Raw genomic sequence first — 20,790 nt, forward strand, 5'->3', positions numbered from 1 at the left:
TTCAGTTAACCCTTGTGAGGGACTGGAGAGCATTATGCTAAGTGAACTCAGTCCCATAAGGACAAATACTGTATAATAATACCATTATTATAGAATATGTATGAGGATCCAAGGGGGGAGGGTGAGAGCAGAACAGTGAGGAAGGGCGGGGGGGGGAAGGGTTGGTTAATCGTGGATCACACAATTTGATGGGTGGAGGAAGGGGTGGGTAAAATAAATGAGAAAGATCCTGTGTGTAAAACAATATATATGAACTTTTTAAGTAGCCTAGTATAATATAAATAAAAAACACTGTAAAAGCAAAAAAAAAAAAAAAAGATACACTTGACCACAATTCAAAAAATGTAATCAGTGCCATTAAATTGTCTCTCTAGAACTGATCATGTATGATTTGCTGTGCATTTTCTCAACAACAGAATAAATAAAATGTCAAAACTCATTTCATTGCCGTTGAGTAGGAACTGACTCACAGCTGACTCTCTAGCTGGTTTTAAGAAGCTTTAAGTTGCATAGTTTTGACAGTTGTAAATGGTAAGAGGAGATTGCCCATCATTCTCCTGTGGAGCAGCTGGTGGATTCAGACCACCTGCATTTATGTTAGCAGCACGACTTACCCACTAGGCTGCCAGAGCTCTCTAAATAAAATTCAACGATGGAAAAAAAATTACACACACACACACACACACACACACACACGCACGCGCGCGCGCGCCAATTCATAGAGAAGAATGTGTCTTGTTTTAAAGAATGATAAGCTAATATGAAACAGGAAATAAATATGAACTAAATAAATCTAAAGCCTACAGGGGAAGAAAAGCAAAACATTGTCATGTTTAATGATACCCAAGGTAATGTTCACATAGAACATCATTTCCTTCTGATGCCTGATACATTTAGAAAGTATGGATAGAGGTCCTTGGCTGGTAGCCATGGTCTGAGTTGGGCTACTAATAAGATGGGTCAAGCCCAGCTAGCAGGGAAGAAAGACCTGGAAATCGACTTCCATAAGCTCACATCCATTGACAACTCCATGGAGTGCAGTTCTGCTTTGAAACACGTATTTGCCATGCGTTGTAACTGATTTGACAGCAGGTTTACATAAAGTAGCTCTACATAAAAAGGTTTAAGTGAGAAAATATATGGAATCTGTTCATAACAAAAAAAAAGATGGTATGGATACAGAGGGTAGTGGAAGAATTTTGACACTGTTCTGTGGGCCTAGGACCAACATGTGATCATTGGTCCTGACCACAGCACCCATAGTGCCTGTTAGCATCGGTTCCAGGCTCTGTGTGTGAACCGTAATGATACTGCTCTGCCTCAGAGGGAAAGAGAAATATCAGTCATGTATTATAATAGCAGGGACTCAATAGAAGCAAAAGGCAACTTGCAAAACCACCGTGGCGGTGTTTAGTTTCATATATTTTCTTTTCCAAGTACATTTACATAAATCTGTACTCTGGTTAAAATATGCGCTGTTTAAATTAGGATGTCTGCAGAAAATATTTAGTAAAGCAAGATGAAAATCTATGTATGCCCTGCAGAGGTGAGTATCATGGATGCCTATAAATGGTAAATGCCATTTATGATGTTCATGAAATTCATAAGGCAATACAAAAAATTTTCTTCATTTCTGTTTTCTATTTTCCTTTCCTATTTTTCTCAGAGACTCTTCTATTTTTAAATGGCGTCCATTGCTTTTCTGTTCTTATTAAGTTAAAGCTTCATGGTAATGGGGGTGGGAGTGGGAAGCCCAAAATTAGATTCAGAAGTTTAATTTGCTTTCTTCTTAGGTTGCTGTGCAATTTCATCAGCCTTTCTTTTCCCATTGACTCAGCCGGTCTGCCCCAAGTCAGCATTGTTTGAAGTTTATTTCTTCTAAAACTTACATTTAAGTTTTAAAAAACAACATAAGCTTCAAACTGACCTCAGAACTTCAATGTCAGTTAATTACTTTCTTAATATTCACATTTTCTTGTTAGATATTTTTGTAGAAGCAAATGTGCAAGCTTTCAAAATTTTATTTTTATGTTTTAATGTTTGAAAGGGAACATTGTCAGCAATAATCGAACACTAACTCATTAACTATTACGTGTCTATGTCCTTGGATTAGTTGCTAAGTTTTACATTTATTAGCAGTAAAAAAATGCATGTAAATAAGCCACGGACACCAAGTGTCTGTGAAACATAACTTGGGAGACATAAAGCCCCTATTCCGATCTCTGATCCTTTCTCACAAGACAAGTGTGAAGAGTAAGTATAAACTCTGTTCCAAACCAAAAAGGAAACCAAACTTGTGGCTGAATCAATTCTTTATGTGCTACAGAGTAGAATTGCTTCATAGGATTCCCTTGTCTCTGATCTTTGCAAAAGATGATCTCCAGACCTTTCTTTTGTGGTGCCCTTGCTTGGGTTCCAACTGCCAACCAGTGCAGCAGGGGGCTCAAGTGTGTCAGAGATGATGAGGATGGTGAAGCCTAGCACAGGGCTCAGATCTGTTGTTTATAGGGTAGCTGTGGGTCGTACACAACTCTGTGGCACCTAATGACTCATGAAGCTTTCCCGACTCTGCAAAACAGTGTTGCTGTTGTTGTTGTTATTATTCTTAGGTGCCATCAAGTCATAGACAACTCATAGCAACCTATGAATGAAAGACTTGAACACTTGTATAACTTTCATCGCTTCTCCATGTTCATAGAGTTTCTGGAGGCAAGCTATTTCGGAAATGGATGTCATGCTTGCTTCCAGGCTTGAGCTTATTTTAATTGGGAAGCTCCACCAAACACTGTCCACCACGGGTAACCATTAACACATCAGTGTCACAGTGTTGTGCATAAAAGCAACCACGAGTTACCTCTGTACAGCAAGTGGACAAACCAGTGCCATGCCACTTAGAAGACTGTTTGACCAAAAAACAATTAAAACCAGGCCTGAGGGCTGCAGATTAAAATCACCCACTTTTGGCTTGGTAGCAATAGAGCTCTCTTTATGTTGTTGGGTGCAACTTGTCATAGACGACTTATAGCAACTCTATGTAGAACTTGCCTATTGAGGTCATGCAGAGCTGGCGTTTGGCACTGGTGTAGTTGACACAGAACTGGCCCCTGATGGCTGCCTAGTTCAGGTCTCCACCCTGCCAGCCAGCCATGTCTCAAGGAGGCCTGGACCCACTCTGAGTAGTACAGCTCAGCCACATCTTGACAAGCATGAGGATCACTGCAAGGCGATTGGCTTGTGCTAAGGGGCTGGGCACCCTTAAAGGCATCCTTTGTTTTGATACTCTTAGGGTCAGTTCTGAGTAGTGACTTTGTTCTCTTGCCACACAGGTGGTAGGAGAGCCCTCCGTGAGGCTGTGTTTTGAACTTGACTGTGGTTCTGTGCTTCTGTTGTTGTATACCTTAGGCAGGTCCTGGTCCTGATGTGGGCTCAACTTCTCACCTAGGTGATACCCCTCCTCCACCACAGCCAGAAGGAACCTGTCAACATGAGGGTAGGTTAGCTGGTTGGTCACAGGTTCCATATTGGGGCTGAGGACATACTGGGTGCTCCCTGTCTTTCTGTTTGGGTCTCAGGTGCATCCTTATGGCTCTCTGCCTACAGTTGCTGCCTGCCCATTTGCCTACCTTGGTTTTGAGTTTGTTTCTTGAGCCTGGGACTGATGCCAGGACCTGGTGGGCACTCCCAGTCCGCATGCTTTGGTCTCCTTGCATCCTTTGACTAGACTCTGTGCCAGGCCCTTGTGGGTATTCCCTGCCCACCTTCAAGCTGTGTGAGACTGAAGGGGCACACTGCATGAATGCCACTTGGGAAGGCCAGTGCTTCCTCATGCCACAAGGTGGCCTGTCATTCCAAGGACCTGTATTCTCTGAGCTCTCATCAAGTGGAGTTGCAGGAACACTTTCTCTCACTTCCTTGTGTGGGGTATCACCCCTTCCATCCCAGAGGCCAAGTCATATACGTGCACCTGGAGAGGAGTCACTCAGAGTGTTGAAGAGAGTCCCAGGTTTGGGGAGAAGCTCAGGGTCTCAGGGAGTCCATTGATGGCTGTGATGAAACTTGATGACAATTTCACACAGAAAGTATGGGTGTTTTGTATTTAGAGGAATTTTTCCACCTCTAATTCCTCTAATGATTGTAATAGCTGTACATGTTGAATATAGCAAATTGGAAACACACCAGAGAGTGGGAAGGGAACATTGCTCTTCATTGAACTCCCCGTGGAGCAAAGCTTGTTTAATTTTGTCCTTATCTCATATACTTATTAATTTGTTAGCTAACATTGGGAAGCAGGAATGGCATCTACTTCCTAAACCACTTGCCTCTGGAAACTCTATGAACTTGGGGAAACAACCATAGCTATGGAAAGGCATTAGGTCTTTTGTTCGTAGAGTCACTATGAGTCAACCTTAACTCCACAGCAATCAATAACACAAGTCCAGTCTCCTAAACTCTAATTCAAAAACGTGGAAGAGCTTGCCTTCCTTCTCCCCTTTCTCCGTTAACTCTGAGACACGTTGCTCCATCAGGTCGGCTGACTGTAGATTCTACTACTAGCATTAGGCATTCCTGGAAAGAATTAAGCCCCATCAGAATAAAATTCTCTTGACTCTTTTGTTTCTGGGAAATCACATTGACATGTAGTATTTATCAGTAATGTTCAGGTCTTCAAGGTTTGTGGGGTTTTTTCCCTGTCCCCTGTTCTAAAGAATTAGCAATAAATGCTTACTCTGGTGCCATTCTGTGCACCTCATTATGTTTTAATGACTTTTTTTATTACCCAGCATCCTAACATAACCGTTTCCTATGTTCCTTATTAAGGTTTGAACAAGCTTTTATTGCCAGTTTGATCAGCAGTGTGGCAAAAACGAAAGACAGTTATTTTTGGATAGCTCTACAAGACCAAAATGATACAGGAGAATACACTTGGAAGACAGCAGGGCAGAAACCTGAGCCGGTGCGGTACACACACTGGAACGCACACCAGCCACGTGAGTGGAGTGGATTGTCCCACCAGCCCTTTCTCAGTTACTACCCTGTGCTCTGTTCCTGAAATGCTTTGCAACCCTTCATCCATCCATAATCTTTATCCTTCCCCACTATATTTTCAATATCTAAATCAATCAAAGCTATTATCCTTGGTTTATAGAGAGTGGATAAGATTGGTTGGTTGGTGTTTTTTTTTTAAAAAAAATGTAACCTATATGAGCCACTTGACATGTTCACAGTATAAATTCATTGCTCAGGGACCTCACGTACCTTTATTAGTAGGAAAATAATTCTCTCTGTCTTGAGCTTCTTCCCTCCCCATCACCTCTCATTGTACAAGACTGTCAACTATCGCTCTATCTTGAATAGTTATACATCAACACACAATGGAGAACTGGAATGGTAACACAGAATCAAGAAATCACAGAGCTCTGGTATAGTCTGCAGAGAGTCATGCTATTAACCCAAAGGCAGCACTTCTCTGGCAATTTGAATCCACTAGTGGTTCCAAGGGAGAATAAGGGGCAATCTTTTCACATGCAAATTTCAGGCTTAGGATCCCAGTGGAGGGTCAGCTCTGAGCTGACAAAGCACTTGAGGGCAATGAGAGAAAGAGAGAATTAAGAAGTTTATCCTCCATGGATTTCAATAGTTTCTTACCCAGAATTACAGGTTTATAGTTCTATCAGTTCACCCTCATGTCTTAACTTTTCATATCATAACTTTTGATCACAAAGCATGAAACTGCCAGGTTGGCCTGTTTCTGAGAAGCTAACGAACGGTTCCAGTAACCACCTCTACTAGAACCAGCCCTTGCAGAACAAACTTTATCCCTGTGCTAAGGTTAGGTCACAAGTCCAGGACACTTTTGTGCCTCTATTGATAAAAATCAAGGCTGGTCCAGTAGACTGCAGCAGGTGTGGCCTCTAAGTTTATATCTGGAGGAAATGAAATAGAGATCTCAGGCCCTCTAGATCTCAGCTGATCTACTCCCTCCTCAGAATCCTGTATACTAAGGTAGAGATGGTGCTTAAGACATATCTTCCTTTGATCGCTAATCTTTTTTTAAAAGATTAAAATAGTTCTGGTGGTTTAGTGGGTAAGGAATTGTGCTGCCAACCCAGTGTCAGGTGGTTCAAATCCAAGATGGGTAATCTCCTTCCATGCAATATATGGCCTTCAAATAACTCATAGGGGGTCAGCTAAGAATCACCTCTAACTCGGCAATACTTAACAGCATACAATTAATGTCTCTCTTTTAAGCAGTATGTAGTTAATTTTTTTAAAAAAACAACTCGTTCAGCTTTGCAGACGCTGTCGCCTCAGCAGTATAGTTCTTTGTTACGCTTGCCCCAGCCATGGTCAATCCTGTCGTGTACTTCGACATCACCAATGATGGCGAACCTTTAGGTCGCATTTCCTTTGAGCTGTTTGCAGATAAAGTCCCAAAGATAGCAGAAAACTTCCATGCTCTGAATACTGGGGAGAAAGGATTTGGTTACAAGGGTTCCTGCTTTCACAGAATCATTCCTGGGTTTATGTGCCAGGGTGGAGACTTCACACGCCATAATGGTACTGGTGGCAAGACCATCTATGGGGAGAAGTTTGATGGTGAGAACTTCATCCTGAAGCGCACAGGTCCTGGCATCCTGTCCATAGCAAATGCTGGACCCAATACGAACAGTTCCCAGTTTTTTATCTGTACTGCTAAGACTGAATGGTTGGATGGCAAGCATGTAGTCTTTGGCAAGGTGAAAGAAGGCATGAACATTGTGGAAGCCATGGAGCGCTTCGGGTCCAGGAATGGCAAGACCAGCAAGAAGATCACCATTGCTGATCTTAATTAGACAACTTATTTGTGGACAACTCTAATTATGATCTGTATTTCATGTTTTCTCTTAATCACCACATAGTTCCTTCTATAGCTCCAGAAATCACCCTGTGACCCCCAGTGTGATTGCAGTACCTTTTAATCTTTGTGCTCTTGCTACAGTTCTTTGGATTCCATGCTTTATTTCTCTCCAAGGTTAGCAGGTTTGCAGACAAATGTATGACTGAAATAAAAACTAGACAATAAAAACAAAACAAAAAACCCAGCTCATTCATAGTATTCTTTGTTTCTTAACTAGTTTGAATAACTCTGATCATTTGTGATTATGAATATAATTCCATTTGCATCTGCCATCGTATAATATCCTTTCTATTTGACCTCTATTTTTCAGTTCCATCTTGCCCCTTCTTTTATTTCTCTTTCAGATTGTTATTTATTTCATTCCTTTTCCCCCATTAATTACTTATCTGGAAGATTTATTTTACAAGTTCTTTGTATTAGTCATTGCTGTTGTTAATGTAATGCTGAATGCTTGCAACTCACAGCAACCCCATGTACAAGAGCCTTAAACTCTGCTCTATCCTGTGCCAACCTTGCTGTCTCCAACACACCTACTCCCATTACCCCAATCACCAAATCGATCCATCTCCCAAACATGATGTTCTTCTCCAAGGACCGGCCCTTCCTTGAAACATGCCCAAAATATGTCACACGAAGCTTCAGGATCCTTGCCTCCAAGGAGCAGCCTAGTTTCACCCTCTCCAGGATGAGCCTGTTTGTTCTCCTAGCAGTCCATGGTATATTCAACACTCTTCTCTAGCACCACAACTCAAAGGGATCAATTCTCTTCCTGTCATTCCTAATCACTGTCCAACTCTCTGATGCATAGCACGCAATTGCGAAGACTATGGCCCGGATCAGGTGCACTTTAGTCTCCCGTCTGACATGCTCTTCAGTACTCTGGAGAGGTCCCTGACAGCTTACTTTTCCAATGCAATTTATCTTTTTATTTCCTGGCTGCTGGTACCAAGAGTGTTGATTGTAGAGCCAAACAATCTAAAACTATTAACAATCTCAATCTCTTTAAAACATATTCTTCTTAAAAATCAAACACAAACAAAAAAATCCAACAATATCTTTATTCCAATCTTTTAAAAGTATCCTGACTTATATTTTACTATTGTTATCTGTACCACAGTACAAGTGTTAATCTGTTTAAAATCAGGAAAGATGTTTGTCAAAGTTGTGTGTTTTCACTGTATTTATTCAATCTATATACTGAGCATCTATAAGGTTTTGAAGGCCTGCTCTTTCAAAAGTGAATGATCAGTCTTGCTGTAAATAGGATACTATGCATGCACATACAAGGAAGACTGTTATTAAAGTATATATACCAACTACTAAAATAAAAGATGAAGAAATAGAGATTTCCACCAATTTTTGCAGCATGAAATTGGTCTAGTATCATTTAAATTTTATTAATACTAATTGGTGACTGGAATACAAAATTGGAAACAAAGAAGAAGCAACAGTTACTGGAAAATATAACCTTGGTGACAGAAATGAACCTGGAGATTGCATGATAAAATTTTTCACAATGAATGATTTGTTTTAATAGTTTTTTTATAAATCATAAATGACAACTATATATATGGACCTCATCTGATGGGCTGGCTACACAGGAATCAGACTGAATACAGCTGTAGAAAGAGATGTTAGATATCAACAGTTAAAACAAGGCCAGGACAGACTGGAATAGACCCACAGCTACTCATATGCAAGCGAAAATTGAAGATTAAAATAAGTTCACAAGAACTAAAATATGACCTTGAGTCTGTCCAACTGAATTTAAAAACTTTCTCAAGAATTGATTTGATGCATTGAACACTATTCACCGAAGACAAAAGACTTGTAGAATGATGTCAAGGACATCTACATTACAAAGACAGGGAGAAAAGCCCAAAATGAATGCCAGAAGAAACTTTCACTGGAATGAAAAGAAGGGGAAGGAAAGCTGAAGAAAGAGAGCTGAACAGAAGATTTCAAAGGGCAGCTTGAAAGACAAAGAAAAATATTGCCATGAAATGTACAAAGAGCTGGAGTTAGAAAATCAAAAGGGAAGAACACACTAACATTTCTCAAGCTGAAAAAAGTAAACAAATCAAGAATGATTTAGTTACAATACTGTAGAATTCTATGGGCAAAATCTTGAATGATGCAGGAAGCATCAAAAGAAGATAGAAGGAATGCACAGAGTCACTATAACAAGAAGAATTGGTAAACTAGGAACCATTTCAGGAATTAGCATATGATTAAGAATCAATAGTACTAAAAGAAGAGATCCAACATGCACTAAAAGTGTTGGCAAAAAATAAGGTCCAAAGAATTTATGAAATACCAAGTGAAGTGTTTCAGGAAACAGAAGCAGCCTGGACGTGCTTAGCAGTTTTGCCAAAATATTTGGAAGACAGCTACCTGGATTACTCTGAGAACTAATAGTTTAAGCCATTGTATTTTCAATTTCCTTATAGACATGTGAAAGTTCAATAATGAAAAGTGAAAATAAAAAAAGAATCTATATCTTTGAATTTTGGTGTCAATAAAAATATTAAATATATTAGGGGAGCTCTGGTGGCCTAGTGGCAAGGAGCTGCAACTACAATCCCAGAGTCGCATGGTTCGAATCCACCAGATGCTCGGCCAGGGAAGGAGGGACAATGTCCTCCTGTACCAGTCAGATCTGATTTAACACTCACACAAATAAAAAATAAAAAAATAAAAAATTAAAATAAAAAAATATTAAATATATCATGGACTATCAAAAGAACAGATGCTCTGTCTTAGAAGAAAGATAGCCAGTATGTTCTTAGAAAAGAGTTTTGGATGTGTTCCTCTCACATGCTTTGAGCATGTTATCAGGAGGCATAGATCCTGGAGAAAGACATCATGCTTGGTAAAACTGAGGGTCAGCAAAAAAGACTCTCAATTCAATGAACTGACACAATGACTCCAAAGTGGGCTCAAGACCAGTAATGACTGTGATGATGGCATAGGATTTTATTCTGTTGTCCATACAGTACAATTGTGTCCATAGAATCCTGCAGGAGTTCTACTGGTTGGTTTGAATAACCAATTTTTTTGGTTAGTAGCCCCAGACTTCTCCTTCTCAATAGATATTTTAAAAATTTATACTTTCTAAAGATGTGTGTAAATAGAAGTTTAAAAATTAACATAATTATGTGTATAAGAATCTGTTTAAAAATCTTATCTAGAAACTGGTGACTTTCTGTAGCACGACAAAGCAAATATCACAACAATTTCCTCCATAGGAGAACTTTCTCATTCTACAAGTCTATGACTATTATTTAAATGTAGAGAGTAGTGAATTTCCATGTCACATTGTGACTCCAAAACCTAAAAGCTGGGGTATCATTTCTAATATACTTTGCAATTTTGTTAGGAATGTCTCCACCTGTCAAAATAAATTAATACATTTTGAGTAGACAAAATCCTTAGTTTTTAATGTTGCCTTCCTGGAGGCATATTTGAATGGGTAAAATTTTGAATCGGAGCAGAGCGCCTTGTCATTCCTAAGTTTCTATTATAATTTATTTGAGTGGCACTCTTCTTCGTCTCTTTCCCCTGAAGCAAAAATAATGCATGATGCTCAGTTTGGCTGTGCGTGCTGATTGACACTGAGTAAATTGTCTCTGAATAAGATGAAAATGTAAATCTTTTTTGAAGAAAATAGCAATATAAAAACCCCTGTGTTTCCCTTTTTCTTTTAAATTGCAGCTTGCAGAAACACCACCCTAAATCACATTTTCTTTCCTTCCTGTCACAAAAGAATCCATTAGCTTGGTCCCCATGTCAGAATCTTAATCCAGCCCAGACTGACTAAATAAATTGACCAGTGAACAGGAAGCCTGCCGCTTTTTATAAACTCAGCCAAGACTCTATCCTTATGTCATACCAGCCCCATATTCAATCTGTGATGAAATCATGGTTGTGTCATTTCCCCCCAATATTTTATTATACTGACAGAATAATATAATGAATGAACCACCACCCAGATTCATCAATTATCAACTCATGGCCAATCTTTTTTTGTATATCCGCCCATCCATTCCTGTGGTTTTCTTTCATGGCAAATCTCAGACATAATATTGTTTCATCCATAAATATCTCAATATGTCTCTCCTAAAATAAACCTTCCTTTTTTAAAAGCAAGACTATAATATAGTTATCACACATAAAATAATTAGATATGATTCCATAGTACCATCAAATCTTCAGTTAATGCTCAAACATCTAAATGCCTCATAAATAATATTTTTTGCAGTTTATTTGACCCAGAATCCACATAAGGTTAATAGATCCTGAAAACTCCATTTTGTCTTTTTCAAGAAAACTTTTTATATTGGTTTGCATACAAAATTAATATACATTGTGTTTCACATTTTCCTTCATTCACATTGTGTTTCATACAATTTTTCCCATGCATTGTGTTTTATAAAATTATAAACCATTGAATTATGCCCACCATTACTCTTTCTTTTCAGTCCTCACCAGATCTTACCCATTTCCTTTACCCCCTCCATCTACCCACCAAATTGTGCAATCCAAATCCTCCCTTTTAATTTCCAGGGGTTCTCTTTACTCTTCCCTACTGCTTTGCTTTTTCTTAAAATTAATCTGATACTTTAAATGAGTTTATTACCCTATGGAGTTTCTACTCCCTGAGCCTTCTTGTAGGTTGTAGCTCTACTCATGTCATCTAACATGCTACTGTATCCTCCTCATTTTCCATAAACTTGACTTTTTTGTTTGTTTTTTAAAGTTAGAATTAAAAGCCTGGTGAAATTCAGACGTTTTTTATAAAGTCCCGTTTTCTCTGTTGGTGTACTAGTAGCAGCCATTGATGACTGATGCCTAGATTCACTGATTCATTAAGTGTTTTTGTGTATATACTGGCATATTTCTATAAACATAGCATTTCCTTCATATTTTTTTTGCTACTCTTTGTACAGTTTTTACAGGAAAGAAAAAGAAATTTTTTTTTATAGTCGGTTTTCACAGTGATTGTTTATTAATTTAGCATCATCCAACCATGACTAGATATTTTTTCCCAATATTAACATAAAGTAAGACTTTTTAAATGCATCTGATATGTTTCAATCCACTGAAATGACTGTCTTTTCAGATGTTGAAATTGCCCCATCTTTGGCTAAGGAGACTTTCTTAGAAGACTATCTGCTAAATCCTTTTGATAGGATTTTAGTAGCCTCAGATAGTGAATGTCCTTCTTTCTCATAGTATAAAATGTTTACTTCCTAGGGGATTAATCATTGGATTGTACAATTTGTTGGGTGTGGGGGTGAGGGAAATTGAAATAATTTGTTCAAATTTGTATTAAAATTTTGTAAATTAGTAAAAATAAGTTTACTTCCTTCTATAGACTGAGAAACATTCATTTCATCAAGGAATCATGCTTCTTTTTAATGCAAATTATATTTGTTTAGTAACATAATTTGGCCATAAAGAAACTGATTGCTTAGGGGTTGTTTTTGTTGTTGTTGTTGTTGTTTCTAGGCAGGAAAGAAATGGACAGAGTTAGGAAATTTCTCTCTCTCTCTCTCTGTTGCTATGAGTCACAAGCGACTCAAGGGCACATAACAACAAAAACAACAACTCTGTGTCTCTGTCCCTCCCTCCCTCCCTCTCCCACTCTGTGTGTGTGTGTGTGTGTGTGTGTGTGTGTGTGTGTATTGCATGTGTGTACATATAAGTTAAAACAGTTCACGCTGGTATTTCCATTTAAAGTTCAGGATGACAAGGTTTTTGCTTAACCTAATCTATATCCGCTGTTAGGGACCTCTCCAAAGTACTGAAGAGCAATGGTGTCTCTCTGGAGACTAAGGTGCATCTGATACAGGCCATGGTCTTTGCAATCACTTGTTATGCATCAGAGAGTTGGACAATGACCACGGAGGATAGAAGGAGAATTGATGCCTTTGAGCTGTGGTGCTGGAGAAGAGTATTGAGAATACCATGGACTGCTAGGAAAAAAAACAGATTTGTCCTGGAAAGGGTTAAACCGGGTGGCTCCTTGGAGGCAGTGATTCTGAGGCTCCGTCTAACATACTTTGGACATGTTGTGAGGAGAGACCGGTCCTTGGAGAAGGACATCATGCTTGGGAGGGTGGAGGGACGGCGCAGGAGAGGAAGGCCCTCTATGAGGTGGATTGATTCAGTGACTGGGATAATTGGGATGGGAGTGTCAGAGACAGTGCGATTGGCACAGGACAGAGCAGAGTTTAGGGCTGTTGTACATAGGGTAGCTATGAGTTGCAAGCGACTCAACGGCATATAACAACAACAAGAATCTATATCCATAAGTTCTGGTGGCCTAGTGGCTAGAAATTGTGCTGCAATCATGAAGGCATGTGGTTCAAGAGCACCAGCTGCTCCACAGGAGAAGGATGGGCAGTCTCCTCTTGTGCAATTAAATGCCTCTGAAAACCCACCAGAGGGTCAGCTATAGGTCGGTTCAGACTCTATGGTACAAAACAACAACAATACCAGTCTATATCCATATACATCCTATACTAGATCCATATTTCCTCATTTTATACACGAAACTCCCACTCTCAAAGATGCCAGGAAATTCTTGTTTGGGTTTATTTTCCCCCCCTGAAAGGCATTACACTATGACACTTGGTATTTTGAGAGGCAAGAAATATTCAGGTGAAACATAAAAAGTACCGTTTTGATCCACACTAACCAGTGCCACTGATTAAAGGAAATGATGATAAATAAGGCTTTTCTCATTCTGAGGGAAGCTAATACATAACAACTCAAATGCGCTTTGTACTTTGTAGTTAGATTAAAGATTCAATGTAAATGGAGGCGGCTCAATGGTGAGAGAAAATAGGTGAATTCATACTTGGTGATTTTAAAAAATTGCTTTTCCCTGTAGAGCGACTCAGATTTGCTTTCTTGAAAGTCTCCTATGCAAAGTAAGCAGAATCTAAATATGCAGACTCTAAGAAGGCCATTGGTTCAATGTGCCAACTAGATAAACCAAGGGTACAAACTGGTTGACTTTAGCTTCTCTACATTTAAGAGTCAGTTTTAGAGTCTCTTCTGACATCCATTTCAGTCTTTTCTGTCTCTATAATGACTTCTTCCCTCTTTATGTATGATGCCCTTGATGTTATCCCAGAGTTTCGTAAGTCTTCAGTTTTTATTGTCCTATGCATTAGATTTATTCTTGAGATATTCTCTGAATTCAGGTTGAATACACTCAGTGTTGTACTTTGGCTCTGTAGACTTTTTTGTCATTTTCTTCAGCTTCAACTTGAACTTGAATATGAGCCATTGATGGTTGATTCTATTGTCTACCCTGGGTCTCATTCTTACTAATGATCTTGAGCTTCTCAGTATGTTCTTGTTGTTGTTGTCACTGTTGAGTACCACTGAGTTGGAACTGAGCCAGGGCTTACCCTCCAGTGGGTTTTCAGAGGTGGTATATCACTTGGGGGGAGATTCCTTACCTTTTTCTGCATAGCAGCTGGTAGGTTCGAACCACATGCCTTCAGGATTGCAGCACAGCTTCTTACCACTAGGCCATCGGAGATTCCTCCACATAAGTAGTTCATCTGATCACCTTGCATTTCATCAGAGAGCTCGGTGGCCTAGTGGGTAAGGAGATGTACTGCCAACTCCAAGGCCAGCAGTTTAGATCCACCAAATACTCTGGATGAAAAAGGTATGAATTTTCCTCTCAGGCAATTTACAGACTCTGAAAACCCTCTGAAGCTATGAGTTGTTCCAACTCGACATCACATGACAACAGTGTACTCCATCATGTGAGGTCCAAATACGTAGTCACCATTTATACTGTAGAAGAAAGGTATTTCTTATGAACAAGTCACTGGTTTTCCACAATTCTGTCATACAATCTCTAGCATGTTTCTGAAACCAAGGCCAGATAATCCAACGACTGTTCCTTTCTCTTTCTTTCCAACTATCTCATTCCAACGAACAGGAATTAGCAGTACATCTTGATTGCATGTTTGATCAGTGTTTAAATAGCCTTATCAAATGAACAGAAAGTTTACTCATTGCCATTGAGTTAGAACCAATTCATAGATGGCCCTTCATGGAGTTTCCAACGCTGTAAAACCGTACAGGAGAAGATTGTATATCTGTCTCCCTCAGAGCGACCAGTGAATTAAAGCTCCAGAGAGTTGTGTCCAGTTAGCTGTGTGCAATTCATTGCAGACTACACCAAGACACCAGAATAATAAATTGAGAAAAGGAAATCACTGAAAAGTTCCCTATAGATGTTTGATAGATTAAACAGGTGAATAAAGCAGGTAAGGAAAATCAGTTTAGATGTGAAACCTACCCCTGAGAAACAGGAACATAGTTTTTCTTCATTATTTGCAATTTGGTTACCAAATTTGAGAACAATTTCTCTGACAGAAGAACAAAAACTCAAACCACTTTTGTTCCCCTCAACTCCCCATAGCCCTACTCTTATTATTTGGCTTTGCAAGCATTGCCATGACATAGGAGGATTATAAATTCCATTTATATCTCCTTTAGCCCAGTCTTCCTTTATTACACCACTTTACTGCTTCTTTGGGGCCGAGACTCTAGAATTTGGGTCAAATGTTCCATTAAGTTAACCACTTTAGAATACCAGTAATCCTCCTGCAGCACTTTTCATTGAGGTAGGGGTTTATAAACATCTCCTTCTTCACTAATGAAGATGAGTTGAATATCTAGAGTGTCTAAAACCAAAGCTATTTAATCATTGTCTGATGTTGGGAAGGGAGACAAAATGCAAGCCCGACAAAAAAGCATATTACATTTCAAACTTGCTGATTCAAACTTTTGAAAAATTCTTTGAACATGCAGGCAAAACCCATGACACAATTCACCAGATTTTCTATGAAAAATGCTGTGAGAAAAGTAATGGCAACCTTTTGGGGATGTTTCTGTCTCCCTGAGCTTGGAAATAGTTAAGATTCTCAGCCTCTAAATTAAAGGCTGGGGGTTGCAGGTCCTGTGTAACCTCTGAAGTAAGATCCAACAGTCTGCTGAGGAAAAATCAGCCATTCACAACCTTCTGTCACATAGTTTTACTCTGATACACATGGGGTCACCGTGACATAGAATCTGCCTCATGGCAACAGAGGTAAAGGTGTTACCTTTCCTATTTGAAAGTATTTTTCAACACATTCTTTCATTTGGTCTTCATGAAAATTCATGTGAAGAAAAGGTGTTATTCTCCAATATTTTAGCTTATTATGATTCATTCACCTGCTCAAGTTTGGAGTTGCTAAGTATTTTCACTGGGACTAGAACCATAGGTTTCATGTTCCAAATTAGACGTTCTTTCCATGAGGTGATTCTCCTGTTTGCAGTGGTAGCTGGGGGGCTTTACTGAGATCCCTCAAGGGTGGACAGAAAAGGAACAATGGAGAAGTTGAGCTGTAATATAAGTTTTCCCTTCTCTTTCAGCTCCTCCACAGATAGTAAGTTTGAGGCTTACACAGGACTTTCTGCAGTTGAATGACATCAGAACTTCACTGAGCAGAGCATGCAACATCTCCTGTATTACATGTTCATGATGTTACACTGTGAGCTGCATTCCTCAGTTGCCCTCATCATGCCTGCACAGTTCCATACATGGCAGGAGAGGTTGCATGTTATAACTGCTCCCTTAAGCCCTTTATCTTTGACACACAGTAGCTGTTCTGGGCCACTGGAGCCATCTGATGACCTTTGTATGGATCAATTCTCCCTTGATTTTTTTTTTTCCTTCTAAGTTAAGGGAGCTCTGGAAACCTTGTTTTTGTGTGCCTTTGAGTTGAAAACTTCAATAGCTGACCCTTCAGGATTTCAGAGGAAGTAAATAGCAAGGGAGGAGATTGCCAATTCTTTTCTCACAGAGCAGCCAATGGATTCAAATCACATGCCTTTGGGATTGGAACACAACTTCTTACCACTAGTTCACCACTGCTCTCTGGTAATGTAGAGGGTAAGAACTTGGCATTGCCAACCCAAAAGACAGGCAGTCCAAATCCACCATCTGCTCTGAGGGATATTGTGTTCTGACGTCTTCTACAGAATTTGAGCACTCTTCTACTGAAGTACTTAACGTAGGATGTACTTACAGTGGACCATTCAGCTGTGTGTGTTTCCCATTAAACCAGTTGTTTTCTTGGTTATTTTGTTCTTTTTGTTTTGTCATTCTGTCTATAGCAGTTTATACACATTTAAAAATTTAAAAAGAAATTTCTAGTCATTGAGTTAGAATCAAACCATAGCTGACCCTACAACAGGTTTGCAGAGGCAAGTAATTACTGCAGGGGAGGAGATTGCCCATCCTTTTCCTGAAGAGCAGCTGGTGGATTCAAACTGAGAGCTTTTGGGATTGCAGTACATTTTTTTTTTTAACCACTAGGCCACCAAAGATCCCATCTCTGAGGGAGAGAAATGGGCAGTTTTCTCCCATGCAATTTGCAGACTCTGAAAATTAGCCAGAGGGTCAGTTTCATCTTGACTGCACGTAATGACAACAACAACAACCATATGGGTTATATGTATGATGTTTCCTCTTTTAGAGTCCTGTTGTTTCCCCCTTTAGTGGATCTCTTTGATGTGAGCCCCTCCCTGATCAGTAGGGACTACTGTGCTCAAGATGTAAATGATTGTGGCCAGCATTATTGTAAATACACATTTTCATCCTTGGGTTCCTTTATTATTTCTCCTCTTTCCTAGGACATTTTCCCATTCCTTCAAAGGAGGTTCTTTTTCAATTTTTTTTATCTCCTTTACTCTCACTCCTATTCTTCACTTTCCATCTTCTTTCCACAAGCATAAAACAATCAAGACATGGTTGATTAGGATAATGCTACTTACTCTGTATCCATCAATCCCAAAGCGTTAGATCTGAAGGGAGATTTTATAAGATAAATACCTAGTACCAAATGTCTACTTTTATAAAAGGCTTTTTATGTCCGGAATCATAATGAGTCTCAAACTCCTTTCTCCTTTGTTGTGTACTACTGAGTTGGAACTGACGCATAGCTGACCTTCCAGGAGGTTTTCAGAGGCAGTAAATCACACATGAGGAGATTGCTCCTCTTTCTTCCACAGAGCAGCTAGTGAATTCGAACTGCATGCCTTCAGGATTGCTGCACAGCTTCTTACCACTAGACCAGAGCTCCCTCCTTTGTCCTCTACCTACTTAAAAAGTCAGCTCAAAGGTAACTCCCCGTGAGTCTTTCACTGATACCCCAGGCAGACTGTATCATCCCTGCTGAAGTCTCCTGCAGAATTTGAGCATTCTTCTACTGGGCTACTTAAAATAGGATGTAGTTACAGTGGGCCGTTCATGTTTCTGTATCTCCCATTAAAGCAGTTGTTTTCTTGGTTCTTTTGTTCATATTGTTTTGTCATTCTGTCTCTAGCAGCTTATACACGGCCTATCATGGCACACTTTAGATGTTTAATTCTATTGTTGAATGTTAATGATCTATTTAATTAAATAATCACCTTGGAGACAAGGGGGACACTCCAATTCTTATTCAGTTTTTATTCTAGTTTCTACTCTTCTTCATTAAACATGTAAATGGATTCTTTTTTTCGATTTCTACTGGTAAATTGAAGAACTAAATTCAACTTATAAGTTGTTTCAGTGGGAAAATATGTTTTATGATCCAAAATGTTTAAATATGCAAAAAATAATAAAGTGCATCCCCACACAATTGTCTAGTTAGGGAGCTGTGGTGGCATGGACCATAAGGGGACTGTACTGCTAACCCAAAGGTCACATCTCTCTGGCTGTTTAAATCTACCAGCTGCTTGCAGGGAGAAAGATGGTAAGTCTCTTCCTATGTGATTTATAGTCTCAGAAAATCCATTTGAGGGTCAGCTAGGAGTCAGTTCTTACTTGATGACAATAATTTTGAGGTGGTTTGTGATTTGTGAGCTTCTTTTATTTTTTTAGAAATTGCTTCATCAATTTTCCCAATATTTCACACAAACTATGAAAGTAGAACCATATCATGCCTTTGAATTGTGGTGCTGGAGAAGAGTGTAGAACATATCATGGATTGCCAAGAGAACAAACAGGTTTGTCCTCGAGAGGGTGAAACCAAGTTGATATCTGGAAACAAGGATTTTTTTTTTGGAAGCAAGGATTTTTAAGCTCCTTCTCACACTTTGGGCATGTTGCTATGAGGGACCAGTTCTTAGAGAAGACTATCATGCTTGGAAAGGTGGAGGGACAACACAGGAAAGAAAGACCCTGCATAAGATGGACTAACACAGTGACTGAGGCAATAAGGGCAGGTGTGTCAAAGACAATGAGGTTGGCTCAGGATAGGACAGGATTCAGAGTTATTGTACATAGGGAGGCTCTGAGTTACAGGTAACTCGATGATACATAATAACAACATCCTTACTCCATACCTATTTAATTTGTATGCTGAGAAAAGTTGGGCTCTATGAAGAAGAATATGACCTCAGGATTGGAGGATCTGAAGCACTTACTGCACAAGATCAAAGATTACGGCCTTCAATATGGCTTGCATCTAGATGTGAAGAAAACAAAAATCCTCGCCACTGGACTGATAGACAACATCATAATGTTGCTTATTGTTATTTTAACTTTGAGTCAGAACTGGCCCATAGTTGACCCTCCAATAGGTTTTCAGAAGCAGTTAATCAAATGAGAGGAGATTACTAATTCTTCTCCATAGGAGTGGCTGTTGGATTTGAACCACATGCCTACAGGATTGCAGTGCAGCTTCTTATCACTAGGCCATCAGAGCCCTAACATCATAATGTTGTTATGTGCCATTGAGTCACCTGCGACTCATAGCGACCCTATGTACAACAGCACTAAAATTTGCTCTGTCCTGTACCAATCACACTGTCTCCGACACACCCATCCCAATTACCCCAGTCACTGAATCAATCCACCTCGTAGAGGTTCCTCCCGTCCTATGCCGTACCTCCACCTTCCCAAGCATGATGTCCTCCAAGGACCGGTCTCTCCTTACAACATGTCCAAAGTACGTTAGACAAAGCCTCAGAATCCTTTCCTCCAAGGAGCAACCTGGTTTAACCCTCTCCAGGATGAAACTATTTGTTTTCCTAAGAGTCCATGGTACTCTCAATACTCTTCTCCAGCACCACAGCTCAAAGGCATCAAGTCTCCTTCTATCCTCCGTGGTCATTGTCCAACTCTCTGATGCATAACAAGTGATTGCAAAGACCATGGCCTTTATCAGACACACCTTAGTCTCCAGAGAGACACCATTGCTCTTCAGAACTTTGGAAAAGTCCATAACAGCAGACTTTCCCATCGCAATATGTCTTTTAATTTCCTGGCTACTGTTGCCAAGAATGTGGAGCCAAGCAAACTAAAAGCTGTGAACAATCTCAATCTCTTCACCATCCATCCTGATGCTGCCAATTGGTCCAGTGCTGAGAATCTTTGTCTTCCTGACATTGAACCTCAGTCCATACTGAAGGCTACAGTCTTTGACCCTCTGCAGCAAGCGCTTCAGGTCCTCCTCAGTTTCAGCAAGCAGGGTTGTGTCATTTGCATAATGAAGATTGTTGATAGATCTTCCACCAATCCGGACCCCACATTTCTCCTCATAGAGCCCAGCCTCAAAGGATAATCTGTTCTGCATACAGGTTGAAAAGGTTTGGAGACAGGATATAACCCTGGCATATGCCCTTCCCAATTTTGAACCATGCAGTGTTTCCTTGCTCTGTTCTGATAAATGCCTCTTGGTCCAAGTGTAGGTTTCTCATTAGCACGATCAAGTGTTCTGGGATTCCCATTCTTCTCAGAGTCTGCCACAGTTTGTTATGGTCCAAATAGTCAAACGCCTTTGCAAAGTCAATGAAACACAGATATACATTCCTCTGGTATTCCC

At 39.7% G+C, this 20,790-nt stretch overlaps 1 protein-coding gene across 1 annotated transcript in view; it reads left to right on the forward strand.

Annotated features, from left to right (window-relative positions):
- The window catches only part of PLA2R1 (phospholipase A2 receptor 1, 180kDa), a 171,689-nt gene that overhangs the window by 107,515 nt on the left and 43,384 nt on the right, over positions 1–20,790 (forward strand). The window contains exon 11 of the mRNA XM_006879370.1: positions 4,819–4,988. Within this exon, the coding sequence (XP_006879432.1) occupies positions 4,819–4,988 (170 nt within the window). The remainder of the gene's footprint in view (positions 1–4,818; positions 4,989–20,790) is intronic.

The sequence above is a fragment of the Elephantulus edwardii genome, unplaced genomic scaffold, assembly GCF_000299155.1.
Source record: "Elephantulus edwardii isolate Elephantulus edwardi_28Jun2011 unplaced genomic scaffold, EleEdw1.0 scaffold00003, whole genome shotgun sequence".
Taxonomy (NCBI): Eukaryota; Metazoa; Chordata; class Mammalia; order Macroscelidea; family Macroscelididae; genus Elephantulus; species Elephantulus edwardii.